Source organism: Gorilla gorilla, chromosome 23 (assembly GCF_029281585.2).
Source record: "Gorilla gorilla gorilla isolate KB3781 chromosome 23, NHGRI_mGorGor1-v2.1_pri, whole genome shotgun sequence".
Taxonomy (NCBI): Eukaryota; Metazoa; Chordata; class Mammalia; order Primates; family Hominidae; genus Gorilla; species Gorilla gorilla.
In genome coordinates, this window is record NC_086018.1 from 23,649,328 (window position 1) to 23,671,324 (window position 21,997).

At 38.7% G+C, this 21,997-nt stretch overlaps 1 protein-coding gene and 1 pseudogene across 4 annotated transcripts in view; both read left to right on the forward strand.

Moving 5' to 3' along the window:
* The window catches only part of GRK3 (G protein-coupled receptor kinase 3), a 155,208-nt gene that overhangs the window by 58,355 nt on the left and 74,856 nt on the right, over positions 1-21,997 (forward strand). For 2 of the 4 annotated variants that reach the window (XM_031005315.3, XM_055375355.2), the window contains one exon: positions 18,760-18,833. The exons of the other annotated variants lie outside the window; for them this stretch is intronic. In XM_031005315.3, coding sequence (XP_030861175.1) covers positions 18,760-18,833 — 74 coding nt within the window. The remainder of the gene's footprint in view (positions 1-18,759; positions 18,834-21,997) is intronic. 4 annotated transcript variants of the gene reach the window in all.
* Positions 18,894-21,989, forward strand: LOC129529636 (tyrosine-protein kinase Yes-like; annotated as a pseudogene).

Genomic DNA, 21,997 nt, shown 5'->3' on the forward strand with positions numbered 1-21,997 from the left:
CGTTGTTTGCATGTGTCCCTTCCCACAAGTAACCTCTGCACTTACTTGATGGCACAGCTTTGGTGCAGCCTTAGTGAGCCAGCTCGTTTCAGTTCTGTGGTTTCGTTTCATAATGAATGATTGTTTCTAGTGTAATGTGTTGCCCTTGCCTCTACCAGAACAGATCCAATACCTCACTAATTATCTCCTCCCTGACCAGAAAAACACAAAATAAGAAACCTACACACCTGTATTCATGCACACGCACATATGCACATGCACACCTGGTGTCCTTTCCTCCCTTTCTATTGACATTAATGACACCGCTGTTCTCCAAGCTGTCCAGGATTCAAAGCTCTGAAGCCTCGCTGATGCCTTCTCGTCCTTGTCTCTCCTGCCCCATCATCCTCCATTTCCACCACAGCCACTTTAATTATGCCATTATTACTCTGACCCAGATAGTTCAGGACCTTCCTAACTGGCTATCCTATATTAATTTTTTTCTTTCTCCAGCCCTTTTGTTAAACTTTTAATTTTTGCTGGGAAACATAGCCTCTGGCCAGGAGTCAGGATCAGGCACTTCCAATCTCCAGCTCTTTTTCTGTTATCCGGCAGTCTGAAAACATAGTCTGGTCACGGTGTGATTGCATTCCAAAGCTTTCCTAAGCCCCCACTGCAGGGTGCAGTCAGCTTGCTCCTGTCACTCAGGTACCCAGAACTTGCCTCCATCTTTTTTTTCCTTATCTTTTAATTTCAGCGTTCATTGTGAACATGCATCATGCTCCTGGCACCCCGCATCTGCTTTCAGTCATTAAATTTCACAGTAAATATGAAAAGCAGCTCTAACCACAAGCTGGTTGGGGCGGCATAGCACCAGGCTGCAGGTGTGAAGATCGGTGCACAGTCAGGGCTAACGTCTGCCCCCAGTGGGTTGGCAGTGGCACCCATACCACCTGGTGTTCCACTGTTATGGGTTTAGTCTTTTGAGTCTTGAAGGCTTTTGATAACATCTTCACATTCTAATAGAAATATTCAGTGGGGTAGAGGTAGGCAGGCACTATTAGTGTATAGGTGTTGACACCCAAGTACCTATTTTAGGTAAGGTTAGGGACAGGGAAGAGGATGCAAGGGCCATCTGGGGACAGGTGTCATGGCAGATAAGTGTCATATTGCAGAGTACCTTGGGGAAGGGGAAGGAGGACAGATTCATAATACCTACCTTCAGCCTTGCTCAGGGACTCCCATGTTGGGGAGAAAGAGTTTCTTCTCTAAAATCCTCAGAACTGGGCTCAAGAGCCGAGTTTTTATTTTTTATGAAACAATTGCCCACTTATACTAAAAACTATTCCCCAGCAGGCTTTTTGGCATTTGAAGCTTTCAGCAAGCAGAGTATTATATAACTGATAAATATTAAGTATTGGAATTTCTGAAGCTGGATCCCTCAGCCTGGTGGCTGAAGGCCAACCCTCCCTGAGCCTCCTTGGCGTAATAAAGCATACCTTCCACCTTTTCCCTGTAGGAACTTGCTCTGCCTAAATTGAAGTCACACTCTTTCCTTATCTCAAGCTAAATTTCCTGCCTTTGAGCACTGGTTCATTCTTTCTCCTGACTCTATAGCCCGTTAATCTTTCCAAGTCTAGCTTGCACTTAATGTCTTCCTGAAACCATCTGTGACTGTACCACAACCATGCTGATCTTCCTTTAAGTAAATTTATCCAACGTTCATTGAGCCGATTAAGTACTAGCCATTGTGCTAGAGATTAGAGAGAAAAATAAACAAAAACAGACCACTTCCCTCTTGTAGCCCACAGCCTAGTCAGGGAGACAAATGAGGAACCAGCTGCTACTTATTGAACTAGGAAGAGATGTGTCCATCCTTAACATGATGCAGGCTGTCTATTTCAAAGGCCAGTGTCATGTTTAAGAGGAGGATGCTAGAGGCATTTCTGTCAACGCCAGGAATGACAAGGAGCCAGGAACAGACACACAGATCACTCACATGGATCTGACCAAGTACCTGAGAGGCGGACATACAGAGGATTCCTTAAGCAACAGTATTGACTTGCAAATCCCAATACAGAAAAGCCCTAGAACCTTCTAAGCAAAAGCCCCATCATCCAGGGTAAAACTGGGCAAATCCTATTGAGAGACAGACAGGTCATTAAAATGGGGAAACAGATGGAACTTAAACCTAAGAAAAGATTTTCAATGTTATTCAAAAATAAGAGAAACACAAAGGTGCTCTGAAATGTTATTTTGTTATCTTTCAAATTGATAAAAAGCCCAAAGTTAAAGAACACACTTTTGGTATGGCAGTGGGTTTCAAAATGGGCACTCCTATCCATTGCTGGTGGTAGTAAAAATAGATACTACTCCAGCAGAGGCTAGTGTGGCCATGTCTATTGAAATAACGAAATGTCCATATGACGTTTAACTTACAAGTTTTTCTCTGAGGAAGGTATCCTGCAAGTGTACTGAATACATGATAAAAAGTGGATGTAGAGGGTTATTTATTGCAGCAGTTTTGTAAAAGCAAAATATTTGGCACAACCCAAATATTCATTGGAGAGCAAGTTATGTAAATTATGAGATGGAATGCCATGCGGTTATAAAAGAGAATCAAGTAGCTCCTCCTGACTGGTATAGAAAGATCTCCAAGGCATAGTGTTTTGGAAAAAAGGCTGATGTTGACAGTGTGTATAGAGTACAGTGGAAAATTAGAGTTCATGTTTGCACTTGCTTTTATATTGTATTCGAAGATAATACAAACACTTGTAACAAGGAAACCCCAGAATGTCAGGGACTGTACACAGGGAATGTTCTTTCTCATTTGGTAACAGTGCTTGTCACAGGTTGTCACAAGCCTGTAACATTTGTAACAGGTTGTTACAGATCAGCATGAGGCTTTTCTCCATGCACTTCCATCTTGTGGCACTGGTGTCCCTTAGGACTTGGGAGTCCCTTGCAGAGAGCTGTCACATCGATTTCTTAACAGCCGTGGCCCAGAGGTGACATACCCCACTTCCCTGAAAAGATGGAAGAAACTAATAACAGCAGGTGCCTTGGGGGTGGTAATGGTGGCACGTGACTGGGCAGGAAGATGAAGGGCAGGAAAGAGGGGGAAACTTTTAAAATATATTTTAGCAATTTTGAACTATATTATTCATTTATAAAATAAAAACAAATCATTGTAATAAAGCCAGATCATGCTCTGAAAATGGTAAGAACCCAGTGCTGTGGGGGCATAGAAGGGGCAGCTCCGCCTTGCCTCGGGGAGCGGACTTCCAAGTGTGCTGCTTTCTGTGGTGCTCGCTTGAAGCCCTAAAGGTGTAGCGGGTTTTTAACCAGGTCAAGCCTGCAGGAAAAGAGGCTTGTGAGAAAGGGGCTAGACAAGTGGATGGCAGAGAATTGCCAGGGGATTGGTGAAGAGAGGGTGGCTGCCGTGATGGAAGGAGTCCGTGTGCAGATACAGAGGCAGGATTTACAGTAAATAGGTTAATACAGCATATGGAGCTGTGGATGCTGGAACCTGCTGGAACCACCATCACCCCAAAGGCAACTACTGTTACTAGTTTCTCCCATCTTTTCAGAAAAGTGGGGTGTGTCACCTCTGGGCCAAGGCCGTTAAGAAATCACTGTGATGACTTCGATGTCTTTTCTCCCAACTCTATGCAAGGGACTGTAAGTCGTAAGGGACACCTGGCTGGTGGGTGGGCAGGTCAGGTCTGGGCAGGTCAGGTCTATGCCAGTGCATTTGCGTGGTAGAGGTACAGGACAGAGCGTGGTGTGTGTTGCAGTAACATGAATGTCTTATCCAACATCCTCTGCAACACCCATGGAAAGTTTCAAAGCAAGGAAGTGTCATGATCAGCTCCAGATCTGATGTGAGTAGCATGAAGGATGAGTTGGAAAGGAGGATGACAGGTGGCTGGGAGCTTAGTGAGGGTGCTGTTGCTGTCATCTAAGGAAGTAACACTGACATTTTAGCATTTCTCCTCTACCAAGTGAATTTGGCACTTAATACAAGACAAGTAAGTGTTATCATTTTGTGTGTAGCTATCAGGATCTCCAATTAGAGTACAATTGCATTGAGGACCCCTTCATTTTACATTCTAGTATCATGCCATAAATACTTCCTGGCTGATTCTCTTATTTTCAATAAACTTTTATTGATTTAATAAAACATACATATAGAAAAGTACTGAAATCATGAGTTCATAGCCACATGAATTATCACAAAGCAAACTCATGTGTATCGATTGGTTGGCTCTTATTCTGTTTCTTCCTTGTTAAAATTATGGTTAGACTCAGCAAGCTCACAACCTCCCCACCCCCACTTTGTCCGGAGAGGTGGATAGATGATTTGTGTTGTACACTCAGACCCTGATTTCCATGCCAGCTTTAATATTTGTTCTTAGAGAAGTCTCTGGGAAATGTAAGTCTTATGGCTTATTTGAATAATATTTCTATTTCATCTTAAATTATTTTAAATCTCTGTTATTTTAACTGTCAGTTTGTTTACTGTCTGATGTGCAGAGAACTGTGATAAATGAAAAAATTGAGTGCAGTCTGGAGAGGAGTATTAGCATGGTGGCATAGTCAGAAATTTTTACTTTTCTGTCATTATATAATGGTTTTAAAAGGCTGAAAGCAATCCAGCCATTGGAAGGGTTTGATAGAATTTTCTCGCCCCTACATTCTTACATTTCCCTCCCAGTCCCAGTTCGCGTTGTTCCTTTTTGAGTCAAGAGCCAATTGCTTGGAACATTCCATGAATTTTTCTTTGGCCACATTCATTTCCATTTGTGCTTTTGTCTGTTGGACTCTTAATATTCATGGCTCAAAATCTCTCCATTATCTAAATGAATGATCCCATTAATTAATCTAGGAATATTTTATTGATATGCTGGAAGAATACGTATGTGTTGAATTTAAATTGTGGACAGGATGGAGAACTTGGGTTTTAGAAGAAGATCCAACTATTTACAATATTCCCAAATTATATTTCATTTATAATTTTCTCCTCCTGTAAAGTTTTAAGTCAAGAAGTAAAAGTTCCAGTTTGAAATGTAGAGTTAAATAAAAATAAGCGTATTTAAGGCTTATATGAAATAGATGATTATAGTTAACTATGAAATAGATGATTATAGTTAACTGAATACTCACTTTGATTTATGTTTATTTGCTCCTATTGGAACTTGGAAGAAAAAAAGCAGAGAATTGTTAATTGGGAATGTAGGTTAGTAATCCCTAGCCAGTAGGGACATGACATCTTATGGGAGTTTTCAGGTTTTATATCTACATGCTTTTTTCTTTATTTATGAATTTGCTTTTTTATTTGTCATCTACACTTTCCCTTATTTTCATTTGTGAAGAATGTTGTGTATCCTGGACGTGTCAGAGTACTTGTTTATGACCTCTGTATTACCAAGAACCTTTCTAATGACTTTAGTCCACACTTATATGTGTGAATAATTTTATCCTCCATACAAACTTGTGTTTATGAAAACATCCTGTAGACATTGAGAACTATGCAAGTGATCAGGCTGGCTTCTAGAAATTTTAGATTCCAATTTGTGGCCTATTTACAGCCACTGTGAGGGAACATCTCTGAGCTTTATTCCTGGCTCAACTGTATGTATCCAATTTTATTTTTCTTTCTTCTTTCATGGTGCTATTTTTATTTAGGTGGAGGGTGGAGGTGCAGGTTTATTGAGGTATAATTTAAATAAAGTAAAATTCAGCAATTAGATCTACAATTCTGTGAGTTTTGACCAATGCATAAAGTGTGCAGCTACTACCAAAATCAAGATACAGAGCAGTTAGTTACCTCTCCAAATTCCTGGTGACCCTTCGTAGTCAACCCACAGCTTATGCTCCAGCTCCTGGCAACTGTGGATCTGTTTTCTGTTCCTATGATTTCTCCGTTTCCAGAATGTCTTATAAGTGGAATCATTTAGCATGTAGCCTTTTGTTTCTTTTATTTAGCATGATGTGTTTGAGACGCATGTTGCACGTATCAGTAGTTCATTCCCATGTATTGGGAAGCTTCCATTGTATGGATGCATTGCAGTTGGTTTATCCATCCACCAACTGAACATTTGGGTTGTTTCGAGTAAAGCTAGCTACTTTAAGTATCTGTTTGCAGATTTCTATGTGACTATAAGAGCATACATTTTTATTTCTGTTGGTAAATACTTAGGAGTGGGATTATTGGGTCAAACGACAAATGTTTGTTTAAAGAAACTGCTTTCAAAGAGGCTTTACAAATTGCATTCCTACTAGCAGTCTAAGAGTTCCAACTGCTCCACATCCTTACCAGCATTGCTATTGTCTTTTCTTTTCTTTTTTGCTTTTGTTATTCTAGTAAGTATATAGGATTATCTTATTGTGATTTTAATTGGTATTTTCCTAATGACTAATGATGTTAATTTTTCATGTGCTCAGTTGACACTTATATATCTTCTTTGGTGAAAGTGTGTTCAAGTCTTTTGCTCAAAAATATTGGTTTGTGTTCTCATTATTGCATTTTGAGAGTCTTTCATATATTTTGGATACAAGTCCTTTAGCAGATATATATTTTGCAAATATTTTCTCCAAATATGTGGCATGTCTTTGCATTTTCTTAAGCATGTAGAACGGAAGTTTTAAAGTATAATGAAATTGAATTTGCCAGTTTTCACTCTTATAGATCTTGTTGGAGCTTGGTGACCTTTGCTTTAACCCAAGGTTGCAAAGATTTTCTTGAATTTTTTCCTACAATTTTATAGTTTGAAGATTTATATTTAATTCTATTATCCATTTTGAGTTAATTTTTGTAGGAATCACATATTTTTGCAGAGATGTTCAATGTTGCAGCACCATTTGTTGAAAAGGCTTTTTTCTCATTGAATCATCCTTGCACCTTGGTGAAAAATCAGTTGATTATGTATATGTAGATCTATTTCTGGACTGTATTCTTTTTCATTGATCTATGTGTTTATCCTTTTCTCCAACAGCATACTGCCTGGATTACTGTATCTTTATAATATATCCTTTTTGTTTTTTTGTTTTTAGAGACAGAGTCTTGCTCTGTCACCCAGGCTGGAGTGCAGTGGCATGATCTTGGCTCACTACAACCTCTGCCTCCCAGGTTCAAGTGATTCTCCTGCCTCAGCCTCCCGAGTAGCTGGGATTACAGGCACCTGCCACCAAACCTGGCTAATTTTTTTTTGTATTTTTAATAAAGACAGGGTGTCACCATGTTGGCTAGACTGGCTTCGAACTCCTGACCTCCAGTGATCCACCTGCCTCGGCCTCCCAAAGTGCTAGGATTACAGGTGTGAGCCACTGTGCCCGGCCTATAATATATCTTGAAACCAGATAGTGTAAATCCTTTTTGTTATTTTCAAAAAGTTTATTATTCTAGTTCTTTTGATTTTTAATATAAATTTTAGAATCCATTTATTGATTTTTTACAAAAATTTCTGCTGGATTTTTGACTGGGATCATGTTAAGTGTATAGATTGATTTGGGAAGAATGGCCATCTTACCAATATCAAGTCTTCCGATCCATTCCATGAACATGGTTTTATTCTTAATTATTTGGATCACCTCTGTTTTTGTTCATTAGTATTTTGTAGTTTTTAGCATACAAATCATGCACATATCTGGTTAGATTTATTCATAAGTGTTGGGTTTTTTGTGTGTTATTATTAATTGTCCTGTTGCTTAAATTTCCCATTGTTCAGTACTAATAAATAAAAATATCAATATGGAATGTGTACCATATATATGAATACATCTATTTAATTAATTTATTTCTCAAGCAAATTATAATATAGGGCACTTTTGATTCCATTATCTCTTGGCAAAATGGTTGATTGTGTATTTCATGATAATATTTTAAATAGTGTGTTTTTCATGTTTTATTTTAATGCTTTGGTTGGTCAAACTTTTGAAACTTTGTAAGAAAATGCATTAAAATAATTTGATAATTTGATTATTAGGGCTTTTTATTATTCCATACAACATAGTTATGGTGAGTGTTTGCTATCTGCTCTTTGGATAATTTAATTTTTATTTCTAGACCTTCATGTTACTGTCTAGGTGTTTGTCCCTAGCTTTTAAGGTCTTTCAATAACCAGCTTGCTTTTGTCCATTTCATTTTCTTCTTCTCTTTGATTTCATGATTATTAGTTATGTTTGTATTTTTCACCATTCAATTCATGACTTTCTAATTTGATTTATTTTATTTAGAGATATAGAATCTTAGAGTTGAAAAAATTCTGGAGATTAATCCAAGGGGTTTTTCTTTTAAACTTGAAAAAATGTACTAATATTAGGGAAACCTAACACCTGTTTTGTTAATTTGTTCACATGGAAAAGTTAAGATGCAAGGTCTAACATGTAATGCTGGTTTAGAGATCCTGGTTTAGAGACAATTCTAGTATGGTCAGTGGGGCTGTCTCATGATATGTGTTGTGATGCTGGATGATAAGATGTAAGGTAATTGTTTCGTGGTGCTTGCAGGGGTTGGAGGGAATTTCCAATTATATGGGAGCTAGTGTGCTTGCTTAGGGTGTTTTACTCAAAAGGCTATAGAGAAATAAAATATGTGAAAATGATAATCTTCAAATTGTTATGATAAAATATTTTAGAAAACTCTTGGAACATGTAACTGATTTGCTGCATTAAAGCACCTTTATATTTCCCCCCAGAATTATGTTTAATTATAAGGGAGCTTATTAACATTGTTCTAGTTAAATTATATTAGCATTTCTATTATATTGTGTTTGTTCAAGGATTTAAAGTGCTGTAAGTTTTCTTCTAGTGCAAATGTCTATATATAGTTTTTAAATGGGTTGGAAATTACTAATTATAAAAGGAATAAATATTTGAAAAGCTAATTTGACAGCAATCATTTCTATTATTAGTCACATAAAATTTCTAATAGTTAAAAGCCAAATTTCAGTTATTTTTCTCTAGCCTTTTTGCCAATAATTATATATAATCGTAGTCATAAATGAGTTTTGTGACTTTGCCGCTTTTCTTATAACTTTGTGTTTTGATATGCATTTTAAAATTATATTTTGAAATAACTTCAAACTCAGAAAAGTCATAAGAATGGTATGAGGAATTTTGTATACCCTTTAAACCAAGCTTGTCCAACTTGCGGCCCGCGGGCTGCATGCAGACCATGATGGCTTTGAATGTGGCCCCACACAAATTCATAAACTTCCTTAAAACATTGAGATGTATTTGTGATTTGTTTTTTGTTAACGTGCGGCCCAAGACAATTCTTCTTCCAATGTGTCTTAGAGAAGCTGAAAGACTGGACACCCCTGCTTTAAACAGTTTCATTGTTTGTATACATTTTGCCTCATTTGTTTCATTATTCGTTCTTTTTATGATTTTTGGGGGGTGTAATTTAGAGACATCACTCCTCTTGACCATTATATGTTTCAGCCCCTATTTCTTAAGAACAAGGTTATTCTTTTAGAGAACCACAGTACAATGTTCAAAATCAGGACATTGAGCACAGGTATAATACTACTCTCTAATCCAAAGTCCATATTCATATTTCAACAATTGTTCCCCAAAATGTTCTTTTTTGCTATAATTTTTCCTGGTTCAGGATTGAGTGTGGGATCATGCCTGCATTTCCTTCTCATACTTTTAGTCTCCTTTAATCTGGACAAATCCCTCAGCTTTCTTTTACTTTCTTGACCTTAACATTTGTAAAGAGTACAGGACAACTATTTTGTAAAATATCCCTTTCTTTTGTTTTGTTTGGTGGTTCATAATAATTAAGATTCATATTAGGCACCTTTGTCAGGAGACCATAGGTCAGATGTCGTGTTGTTCTCAAGGCATCATAATGTTATGTTGTCCCAAGTCTGGTGATTGTTAATTTTGACCATTTGCTTAAAGTGGGTGTTTGCTAGCATCCTCCACTGTTAGTTATGAGTTTTCCCTTTGTAAGTAAGTAACTCGTGGAAGTTACTTTTGCACTATGTAAATATTCTGCTCCTACTCCAACTTATCCACTAGTTTTGGCACCCATCAGTTTTCTGAGTCCATCATTCATTCCATAGTTTTTGACTGGCATTTGACTATTAAGAAAGCGCTTTTCCTTCTCCCTATTTATTTGCTATTTATATCAGTATGCACTCATAGATCCTTAATTTATCTAATGGGTTATGATCTATGACTCTTCTTATTTATTTTGATGTTCAAATTTTCCCAGTTTTGGCTACTAGGAGCGCTTTCAAGCTGGTTCCTGTTCATATAGCTCCATCATCCTACAAGTGCTTGCTTACTTTCTAGCAGATGTTTAAAGCTCATGTTGTTATTTATTCACTGTCCCTGCCCTAGAATCAATCAGCCTTTTCTCTAAGGAGCTCTAGTTGCTTTTAATGGAGAATAGTGTTTAGCAGCCTAAATTTGGACACTAGAAGTGCTCATTGCTGCCGGTGTGTCATTGCTTCTAGACCTTTATAAACAGAGCAAGGAAATGTTTGTGTGTATGTGTACCTGTTCACATATCTACCTACCAGAAACAATGAATTCAAATAGATACTCCCATTCCAATTCAGTGCTACAATGTACATTCTGTTCTCTTTCCATATTATAACTCTCTTATCCAAAAAGCCTCTTATTATCCTCAATATATTTACTCATTTGTGTAAGCCTAGAGTACACTGTAAATAGTTTCCGAACTGCTAACTCATACTGCTGTGAAAGCAAACCTACTAGCTAGAGTTAATATTTGTTTCCAGTTCTTTTTTAAGGTAAATTTACTTACAGCACTGTACACAATTTAATTCTGATAAATGTATTGACCCACATAACCCCTACCTCTATCAAAAGACAGAATATTTCCATTCTTAGAAAGTTCCTTCATGCCTCTTCCCAGTCAATTTCATGTTCATAGACGCAAGCATTTTTCTGATTTTTTTTTTTTAAAAACCATATATCAGTTTTGCCTGTTCTAGAATTTATATATGTAGAATTACGCAGCATATACTTCTTTGTATCTGGCAACTTTTGACCAACGTAATGTCTGACATTTACTGATGGTGATGGTAAAGTTTCGAAGTCAACCTGGCTACGTTAAATGTGATACCCAGATAGCCGGTAAAACATTATTGCTGGGTGTGTCTGTGAGGATGTTTCTGGAAGAGACTGGCATTTGAATCAGTGTAAAAAGATCCACCATCAGGGATATGGGTGGCTATTGCCCAATCCATTGAGGGCCTGCAGGAATAGAACAAAAAGGTGGAGAAAGAGATCATCCTTTCTCTCTTTTTGAGCTTGGGCATCTATCTTCTCCTGCCCTTGGACATTGGAGCTCCAGTTTCTCAGGCCTTGAGACTCCAGGATTGATACTAGCAGCCTTTTCCTGGTTCTCAGACCTTTGGCCTTGGCTTGGGAGTTACACCATTGGTTCTCCTGGTTGTCAGGTCTTTAAGCTTGTACTGAGTTACACCATCTGTTTCTCCAGCTTGCAGACAGCATAGCATGGGACTTCTTGGCCTCCATAATCATGTGAGCCAATTCCTGTAAGTCTCCTCTTACTTGCTTATATGTTTCTCTGGAGAACCCTGACTAATACAGGTACAATGCTGGATGTATCAGTAGGTTGTTTCGTTTTATTGCCGAATAGTATTCCACTGTGTGAAAATATCACAATCTGCTTATCTTCCTGTTGATAGTCTTGGAATCATTTCAGATAAGTTATGAATAAAGCTGCTATGAAGATTCCCTATACAAGTCTTTTTGGAGATATAAGTTTTCATTGGATAAGTATCTAATAGAGGAATCACTGCATTGTGTAAGTGTGGGTGTAACTTTATAAAAACTTTCAAGCTATTTTCCTAAGGGACTGTATATTCTTTACCATGCTCCAAATCTATATAATGCAGCATTCTCCAGTGATACAAAAGTAATAGGATGTGTGTATATAGACAGAAAGAGACTTATTATAAGGAACTGGCTTATGTGATTATGGAGACGGGCAAGTCCAAATCTGCAGTGTGAGCTGGCAGGCTCGAGATCCAGGATAGCTGATGGTGCAGATGAAGTCTGGAGGCAGTCTGCTGGGAAATTCTCCCTTCCCTGGGGCATCTGAACTTTTTGTTCTGTTCAGGCTTTCAGCTGATTGGATGCAGCCCACCTACGTTATGGGGAGCAGTCTGCTTACTCGCAGTTTACTGATCTAAATTTTAATCTCATTCCAGGACACTCTCCAAGATGAAATTAACCATCACACATCCACCCCTTGTCATCCTGGTGCTCATACACATCTCCTTACACCACGATTAATCTCCAGTAAAGGCGATAACAAGGTCATACTTCCACCTAACATGATACAACTAGTCTGCGTACAATGGAAGATGCATTGACTCTTTTCCCAGAAAAGGATGCAAAGTCCTTGGATGATGTTTGCTCTTTTCTTCGATGTCCTGCAACTTAAATACCATCATGTAAAGTTAACAATATTTAAATGCTACACTAGGAAGTCAGTATGTCTTCTGTTACATGATAAAGGGACAAGAAGTGGAGAAGAAAGCAAAGATATTTGCTTAACATACACACGCACAATAAGGGGGAAACACTCGTGACAGTTGCAATCCTCATTCCTGTAACTGGTCACATGGTTGTAGCTGGTATTCCTTACTCCCATGGATTACGTGTTCCCTTTACCATCAGCAAGCACCTCAGTCGGTCATAGTTCTGTACCTGGTGGGATGACCCGAATCATTACTCCTAAAAGGTCTGGGCCATTCATAGCCCTGCCTGAATTGGGTTATAGTTTTCCCTTGACTTTAATTACAGGCCATAGTAATAGTGGGGGGATACCCTAGGAAACCTCCTGTATTCCAGACATGCTTTTCCTTATCTCTCTAGTGTGGATCCCCTTGGCAGTCAGGATCAGTTACTCCAGTCAACACAAGATCTCCCTTCTCTGCCTGCTGATTCAGAGGCATGGGGTACCCAAGGCATTGTCTGTCCTCCTCAGCAACTCATTGGAGTTCTGGCTGCCTTGTATCCCTGCTGGCAGTTGGGGTTGTCAATATTTAACTTAGCCATTCTAGTAGTTGAGAAGGGATATCTTAGAGTGGCTTAATTTACATTTACATGATGACCAATGATGCTGAGTCCCTTTCATGGGCTTACTGGCTGTTTCTATCCCTTTCTTGTGAGGTGTTCATGTGTTGTGATGTGTTCAAATCTTCCTTGAGTTCTTTTATTGAGTTGTTCTTCTTTTAACATGGATTTGTAAGAATTGTGTTTGTTTGTTTCTTTGAATCCAGATTTACAAGGCATTTTTCCTAACTTAGGTTTTATAATATTTTACCCCAGTCCATGGCTGGTCTATTTTTTTAGCACTGTCTTTTGAAGAACAGAAGTTCTACATTTTGATAAAGTATAATTTATCATTTCTTTCTTTACCCTGCCTAAGAAATCTTTTGCATAAAGATTTTCTGTGAAGATATTCTATATATATTCTAGAAGCATTATAATTTTAGCCTTCACATTTAGTTCTATGATAATCCTTAATTTAATTCTTTATAAGGTGTGAGGTAACAATTCCTTTCATCTTTTTCCCCATATGGATATCAGCTTTCCCAGCATCATTTGTTGAAAAGACTTAAATTGACTATATAAATGTGGGCATATTCTGGGACCTTATATTTCTGTTCCAGTGATTTAATCTAATGCCACTACATTATATAGCCATATTAATCAATCTAATGTATTGATTAAGATTAGTATGGCTATGTAATGAGTCTTGAAATTGGATAGCATTAAGGCTTTGAACTTTGTTCTTCTTTCTTAAGATGTTTTGGGTATTCTAGGTTTTTTGCATTTCCATATATATTTTAGAATCAGCTTGTCGGTTTCTTTAAAAAGGCCTGTTGGAGTTATGATTGTAATTGCACTGAATCTACAAATTAATCTGGGGAGAATTAACATCTAAGCAATACTAAATCTTCCAGTCCATGAACTGAGTATGTATTTCCATTTATTTAGATCTTCTTTAATTTCTCTCAGTAACATTTTATAGTTTTTAGCATACTGTTCTTGTATGTCATTTATTTGTTTATTCCTATTGATATTTCTTTTGATAGTTCTTTGTTATTACAAATTGACTTGTTTTTAAAATTCCATTTTAAAATTGTGTGCTATGAGTTTATAGAAATTTCATTGGTTTTTATCTAATGACCTTATGTCCTGTGGCCTTGCTAAATTTACTTACATATTCTAGTAGTTACTTATAGATAGGATTTGCCAGGTAGGTAACCAGATCGAATAGAATCAGTTTTAATTCTTCCTTTTCAATTTGAATAACCGTTATTTCATTTTCTTACTTTATTGCATTGGCTAGGACCTCCAATACAATGTTGAAGAGGAGTGAGATTACATATTGCAGCATTTTCTTATCTGACATGCATTGTATTTTGTTTGTCTCACAGCTCGGAAAGGCCTTACTGACCATTCTGTCTGAAATACATCTTCCTCTTTTTATCATTATCTCAGCATCATACTTAATTACTTTATATTCCTTGTCATAAATTATATGTATTTCTTTGTTGTCTGTCTCTTACACTAATCCGTAAGCCCCTTATTGGAAAAACACTGTTTTCACAATCACATCCTCAGTGAATAACACAGTGGCTCTTAGTAGGTACTCAGTAAATGTTTTGTAGAATTAGTCAATATTGGGGGGATGTTTTAGCAGTTATGCAGTCTATTCTCCTTACTGTCTTAATCTCCTTGGCAAAACTGAGGACAAGTATTTTTTCTTGCAAGAAAATTTTCATATTTCTCTTTTCACCTTTCTAATTTTTAGGAGATTTAATTTCGAATTTTCTCATAGAAACCACTTATATTTAATACTTTCAAAAGCTCTTAACTTACATTTTATAAAAAGCAATACAATTCTTTCTACTAATTTTTGAAAAATTATCGTGATGGCGGGTGTTACATACACTAAAAAGTTAATCAATATTCAGCATTTTGCAGTGGTTCAGATACAGAAACAAAGTAAACACATTTCACAAATATCTACTAAGCAGGTGTTAGGTCACTATTTTTTACTCTTTAAGATCTGGAGAAATTGCAACGATGAAGTGAACTTGTTAGGCAAAATGTTTCCTTATTTTTGCCTCTCATATTTTGCCCTAATCTAGGCCATGCTTCATTTGCTTTTTATATAATTTAAGGCTGATGAAGGTAAGTTGCGTTCAGCCTAGGACACAGTGATCTAGGATTTAGCCAAAAGGCAAATATCTTTCTTCCTGCTGCTCCATTTTAGCAGCTCCATTTAAACAGCTGGTAGAAAGTAAAGCTTCAGTTTATGTGCACACAGGAGGAAAATAATATTTTGTGTTTTCTATTGTGTGCTAAACTAAGTCCTTGGCTTATTCTACTGACCGACAATGGAAATTTCCTTAAATAAGTAGGTAAACACATTCTAAGTTGGGTGTTCATTCATTCAACTCCCTCTTTCCCTCATCCCTCCTCTTTCTGTCCTCTTCCTTCCTCCTTTCCCCCAACTTCCCTCCCTCTCCTTGTACCTTTGCTCTTTCTTCTACCTTTCTTCCTTTGTTCTCTCTCCTGAGCTCTGTCTTTGTTGCAGTCAATGCTCTTGTGCAAATGTAGTAGAGAATAAAACACCTGTACCCTATGCATTGCAGCTTACATTGTAGTGGGAGAGGTAGACAGTAAAGAAGCAAATATAAACATGTGACAATTTTTGCTCATCGTAAGTGCTACAAAGTGTTTTGTGGTGTGTGTGTGTGAATGGATGCGAGATAGAGACAGCAGGACAGTGAGAATGAATGAGAATCATGAAAGGCCTCCTCAAGGAAAGGGTTATTTGAAGTGAGCTAGTGAGCTGTTCGTCTAGAAGATCCAGGAAAAGTGTGTGAGGCAGTGGGAATAGCCAGTAAGAAACCCTGAGAAGGGAATGAGCTTGGTGTCAGAGAAACTACAGTACAGAAGCTTGGCCTAAGTGAAGTGAGCTTGGGGGGAGCACTGTGAGATGAGGCCAGAGAAGGAAATGGTGACTCCAGAGGGCGTGGGTAGGCTATGGTGAAGAGCTTCAGTTTGATTCCAAGTGTAGTCAAAAGACAGTGGTCCATGTGTGGTATTATTTCATTTTGTCATTTAGACATTTTGAAAACATCTCTAATTTGATCAAAATACTTAAGTTCAAATTATCATGTTAGTTTTGTCTTCCAGAAATAGAAAAAGAAATACATGTGGCAAAAACTGACAACATTGAAAAAAGATGAACAAATCTACAATTACAAATGGAGAGTTCAACACTTCACTGTTGATGATGGATAGAATAAATAGACAGATGGCCGCACAGTGGCTCACGCCTGTCATCCCAGCACTTTGGGAGGGCAAGGCGGGTGGATCACCTGAGGTCAGGAGTTCGAGACCCGTCTGGCCAACATGGTGAAACCCCGTATCTACTAAAAATGCAAAAATTAGCCGGCCATGATCGCGGGTGCCTGTAATCCCAGCTACTCGGGAGGCTGAGGCAGGAGAATCGCTTGAACCTGGGAGGCGAAGGTTGCAGTGAGCCAAGATCACGCCATTGCACTCCAGCCTGGGCGACAGAGCAAGACTCCATCTCAAAAATAAATAAATAAATAGACAGACATTCCGTAAAGATTTAGAGGATGATCTTTTATTTCTATGGATTTAGGGGGTACAAGTGCAATTTTGTTACCTAGATACATTGCATAGTGGTGAACTCTGGGCTTTTAGTGTACATTGTACCCAATGTGTGATTTTTCATGGCTTACTCCTCTCCCATCCTCCTGCCTTTTGGAGTTTCCAGTGTCTATTATTTTACTCCCTATGTCCATGTTTACCCATTGTTTAGCTCCCACTTGTAAATGAGAATGTGCAGTATTTGAGTCTCTGTTTCTGACTTACTTCACTTAGGATAATGGCCTTCAGTTCCATCTGTGTTGCTGCAGAGGACCATCTTGAAGAACTCTATCAAGCCCACTTGGTTTAATTGCCTTTGTATTCTTTTAAATGAAACACTCCACCCTATAAGAACAGAATGCACACTTTCTTCAAGTGCCATACAGCATTCCGCTAGATAGACCAAAAGTTTCAATGCACTTAAAAGCATTGAAATCATACCAAGCATGTTCTCTGACCACAACAGAGCTAAACAGAAAATCAGTGTCTGAAAAATCCCCAAATATTTTGAAATTAAACTACACCCTTCTGAAGGACTCATGGATCAAAGAAGAAATGACGAGGGAAATTAGAAAATCCTTTGAAATGAATGAAAATGAAGAGACAGCCATTACTCTTAAAATCAGAATACTAACATACGAACAGATAGAGATGTGTATCCTTCTGATTTGCCTGCTTCTTGAATTTCCTACTTCCTGCCTATGTTGGGGTCATTGCAGTTTCTCCATGGGAGAAGCGTGGCTGTGCTCCTGCTGCAGGTGTGCGCCTGACCCTGGTAAAGTCTGGCTATGCCTATTTAACTAGTACTCTTAGTCATTCTACTCTAGCTTGAGTGAACGAACACTTACCATTTTCAAAGGCCATGTTCCGGGAACTATGAGGGGAATTTATGGATCAGTTACAGACCAGTTCAAGTTACAAGATCCTTATGCTAATGTTAGTTAAAATCTCATCACAGCCACTTCCTTTTTCAGTCCCACCTGGGGAATTCTGGTCCACTTCATCTCTACATGGTAGACTTTGTGAGTCTTTCTTCAGTTCCTTTCTGCAGCTTCTGTTTCTGCGAACTCTCCGTTTAATTGTTTTGACTTTTTGGAATTTTATAATCTTCAAGTATCTCTACCTTCAGTCTGGTATCAGCTTGTTCTATTTAATTTTGTTTATCTGGGCGTCATCATTAGGCATTAAGCTAGGCACTAGGTTTTCAAATGGAATGGGAGCCTTGTAAATCAGGTAATTAATTAGTGTGTGGTAAATATTTTGACAGAATGTTGGAAAGGCTAAGTAAACATTCATTCAGTGAACATTTATTGGCCACCTACTGGGTACCAGGCATTGTGCAATAGGGTCTGTCTCATCAGAGAAGACTTCAGAGCACAGTTGGCTTTTGAGTCCAATTCTGCTTATTTCAGGAGTTTTCAAGGTACAGAGAGGGGCGTGGTATTCTAGGCAAAGGTGTTTAAAGGTGAGGCTTGTAGTTGTGAAGGAGTAAAGCATGACCTGGGAATGGGTAATCTGCTCTGGCACTAGGTTTTTGGTAGGGACTTGGAAATAGTGAGTGAGTGGCAAGAGAAAGGACTAGAAAGGTTTGGGAAGAAAGGACCAGAAAGGTTCTGGTGTTGTTTTTTTTTTTTTCTTTAGGGAGTTTAGTCCTATTTTAGTGGGCATAGTGTTTATTAGTGTCTTGGTGATTCTCACCAACACATACCGTCTGTATCTCTTATTCCTTTGGTTGTTATTTTGGTCACTACAATGGTCAGCGGCTCCAAGTGGTGGTGGTGAATGCCAGCCCTGTCGTATCATACTTTTGTGGAAAGTGGGGGGCGGGGGTGAACATGAATAGAGAAGGAATCCTGAAGCAAGGAGCCAAGTATGTGGTATTTTTCTGCCTGGAGTATTTCCTTCTAGGAATTAATTAATTCACTAGCCTCTTGAAATCTTTTTTTTTAAAAAAAGGTAGAGGAGGAAGAGGTTCAGGTATAAACACATTGCTTTGAAAACACCCTTGTGGGATAAAATTTCAATTAATTGCCCACCCTGAAATTTTTTATTTTTTTCCTTTAGGTTTCTTGCTATTTAAAGATTTTTGTTTGAATGAAATTAATGAAGCTGTACCTCAGGTGAAGTTTTATGAAGAGGTAAGAAGTAACTGTTTTACTGATGCTTTTCTTTCAAAAGCATATTTAAACTGTACTTTGGAACATATTAAGACTACTTAATATCTTACAAATATTTAGAAATTCATTGAAAGTAATTAGTAGTGCAAAATATAGTATCAAGTTTGAGATGCTAACAGGTGTGAAAAGCTGAGTATGCCATAAAAGTCGCATTCTTAAAGGCTTCAGAGTGCTATGGAAGCAATGAGGGACAGTTGGACTAAAGTTCCAGAGATGGGAGGCTCATCCAGAGCTGCACCAAGGAGTTATTTTATTTTCTGTGGAAGCGTGCTAGTTCTGGAGATGTGAGCAGAGGCCGAGGACTGCTACTAGCTTTGAAAGAGATACTAGCCAAGGTTTTCTGGTCATAATGGACTAACAAATTGGAGATTTGGTGGGGGGTGTGGTGGGGTGCTCAAATGCATGACTGATTTTCCCCATAAGACATTTGGTGAAATCTGAGGTTGGAGGGGAGCTGAAGAGAGAGGCCAGAAACTTCCGGAAGGCACATTGAAATCTCCTACAGCCTTACAGTGCCTAGGAAACACAGACCTGCTGGAGTCTGGAGTCTGAAAACAGAATGGGCGAGAGGTGGAAACTCTAGAAGATGTGGTCTGGTGACATTGAGTATCTACAGCTACTTTTCACCTAGGGTTTCTGTTGATTTCAGGTGTAGCAGGTAGATGAGCATCCAGGCTTGGCTGCTTCTGGGAGACAAAAATTGCAGAAAAGGTTTCTGGAGCTAGAGTTTAAAAATAACACTAGAGGAGCCCCACATATGTGATTAGTCACCCTCTCAAAACACACACCGAGTTTTCAAACTGAGTGGGGTGGGAGGCCAAAGAGCTAAGTTGAAAACTTGTAATGGGCAGAACTGACTCCAGTGCTAAGGAAATAAAAGTCTCTCCTTGAACTCCATAGATGGCGTGCCTTAGAAACAGGATCAAGGCAGGCCAGGCACGGTGGCTCACGCCTGTAATCCCAGCACTTTGGGAGGCTGAGGCGGGTGGATCATGAGGTCAGGAGATCAAGATCATCCTGGCTAACATGGTGAAACCCCGTCTCTACTAAAATACAAAAAATTAGCCAGGCGTAGTGGCGGGCGCCTGTGGTCCCAGCTACTCGGGAGGCTGAGGCAGGAGAATGGTGTGAACCCGGGAGGTGGAGCTTGCAGTGAGCCGAGGTGGCACCACTGCACTCCAGCCTGGGCGACAGAGCGAGACTCCGTCTCAAAAAAAAAAAAAAAAGAAACAGGGTTAAGGCAAAAGCAGACAGGGTCCTAAAAAATGACAACCCAACCTAGCGCCATCCCTCATTGGATGATGAGCTCCCTCCTTACCTGCTTACCAGAGTACAAAGGGAGCCCTTTTTTGTCTTTTTTATAGGTAGGCAATAACATTATATAAGGACTCTATAGTGTTTAGCATACAGTAAAGAATTATGAGACATGCTAAGAAGCAAGATCATGTGAATCATAAACAAGGCAATAAAAGCAGGCCAGCGGGTGAGTCAGATATTGGAGTTAGCAGACAATAACTTTAAAATAACTATGAATCATATGTTCAAGAAAAAAGAGAAAAAGATGGACAAAATAGATGAAGGGATACATAATTTCAGGATAATTTGAATTTATTATGAAGACTTAACCACTTTAGAACAGAAAGTACTATATTTGAAATTAGAACTAATGGTTCAGTTCAATAGCAGATTGGTTAGAGTTCCAGACACATGTAGGTTTGGAGTTTCAGAAAGAGAAGGGAGAGAATAGGGCAAAAGCAATATTTGAAAAGATAATACTAAGAATTTTACAAAATGATGAAAGACAGCAGCTAACAGAGTTGAAAGCTTAGGAAACCCTAAGCAGAATGAATACATGTGAAACACACCTTTGGGTGTCAATATAAGACTATGGAAACTATGACAAAGTTTTTAAACTATGAAAAAAATATTTAAAATAGCCATGGTGAGCAGTGGGAAGACACAATACTTTTAAAGAGCAGCAATTTGACTGACTGACATCTTAAGAAAAATGATTTTTAAAAAAGACAGTGAGGCTGGGCACAATGGCTCACGCCTGTAATCCCAGCACTTTGAGAGGCCAAGGCGGGTGGATCACGAGGTCAGGAGTTCAAGACCAGCCTGACCAACATGGTGAAACCCTGTCTCTACTAAAAATAAAAAAATTAGCCAGGTGTGGTGGTGCATGCCTGTAATTCCAGCTACTCAAGAGGCTGAGGCAGGAGAATCACTTGAACCCGGGAGGCAGAAGTTGCAGTGAGCTGATAACTTGCCATTGCACTCCAGCCTGGGTGACCGAGGGAGACTTTGTCTCAAAAAAAAAAAGAAAAGAAAAAGAAAAAAAAAGAAAAAAAAAAAAGAAAAAAAATGAAATGGCCATCATTAAAGGAGAGAAAGATAATTGCCAGCCTAGAATTCTATTCCCAGCAAAAATTTCCTTCAAAAATGGAGGACGAGGGGGTGGAGGAAGGAGAGGGCCCCGGGCCTCACCTCCACCCACCGCCCCCTCCCACCACCCAGAGCTGCAGCAGCAGCGACTCATGAGAGCACAGCCAGAGGACAGATTTGATAATGGGCTGCATTAAAAGCAAAGAAAACAAAAGTCCAGCAATTAAATACCTGAAAATACTCCAGAGCCTGTCAGTACAAGGGTGAGCCATGGGAGCAGAACCCACTGCAGTGTCACCATGTCCATCATCTTCAGCAAAGGGAACAGCAGTTAATTTCAGCCGTCTTTCCATTCCATTATACCATTTAGAGGATCCTCAGGGGTAACACCTTTTGGAGGTGGGCATCTTCCTCATTCTCAGTGGTGCCAAGTTCATATCCTGCTGGCTTAACACGTGGTGTTACTATATTTGTGGCCTTATATGATTATGAAGCTAGAACTACAGAAGACCTTTCATTTAAGAAGGGTGAAAAATTTCAAATAATTAACAATACAGAAGGAGACTGGTGGGAAGCAAGATCAATCACTACAGGAAAGAATGATTATATCCTGAGCAGTTATGTAGCGCCTGCAGATTCCATTCAGGCAGAAGAATGGTATTTTGGCAAAATGGGGAGAAAAGATGCTGAAAGATTACTTCTGAATCCTGGAAGTCAATGAGGTATTTTCTTAGGAAAAG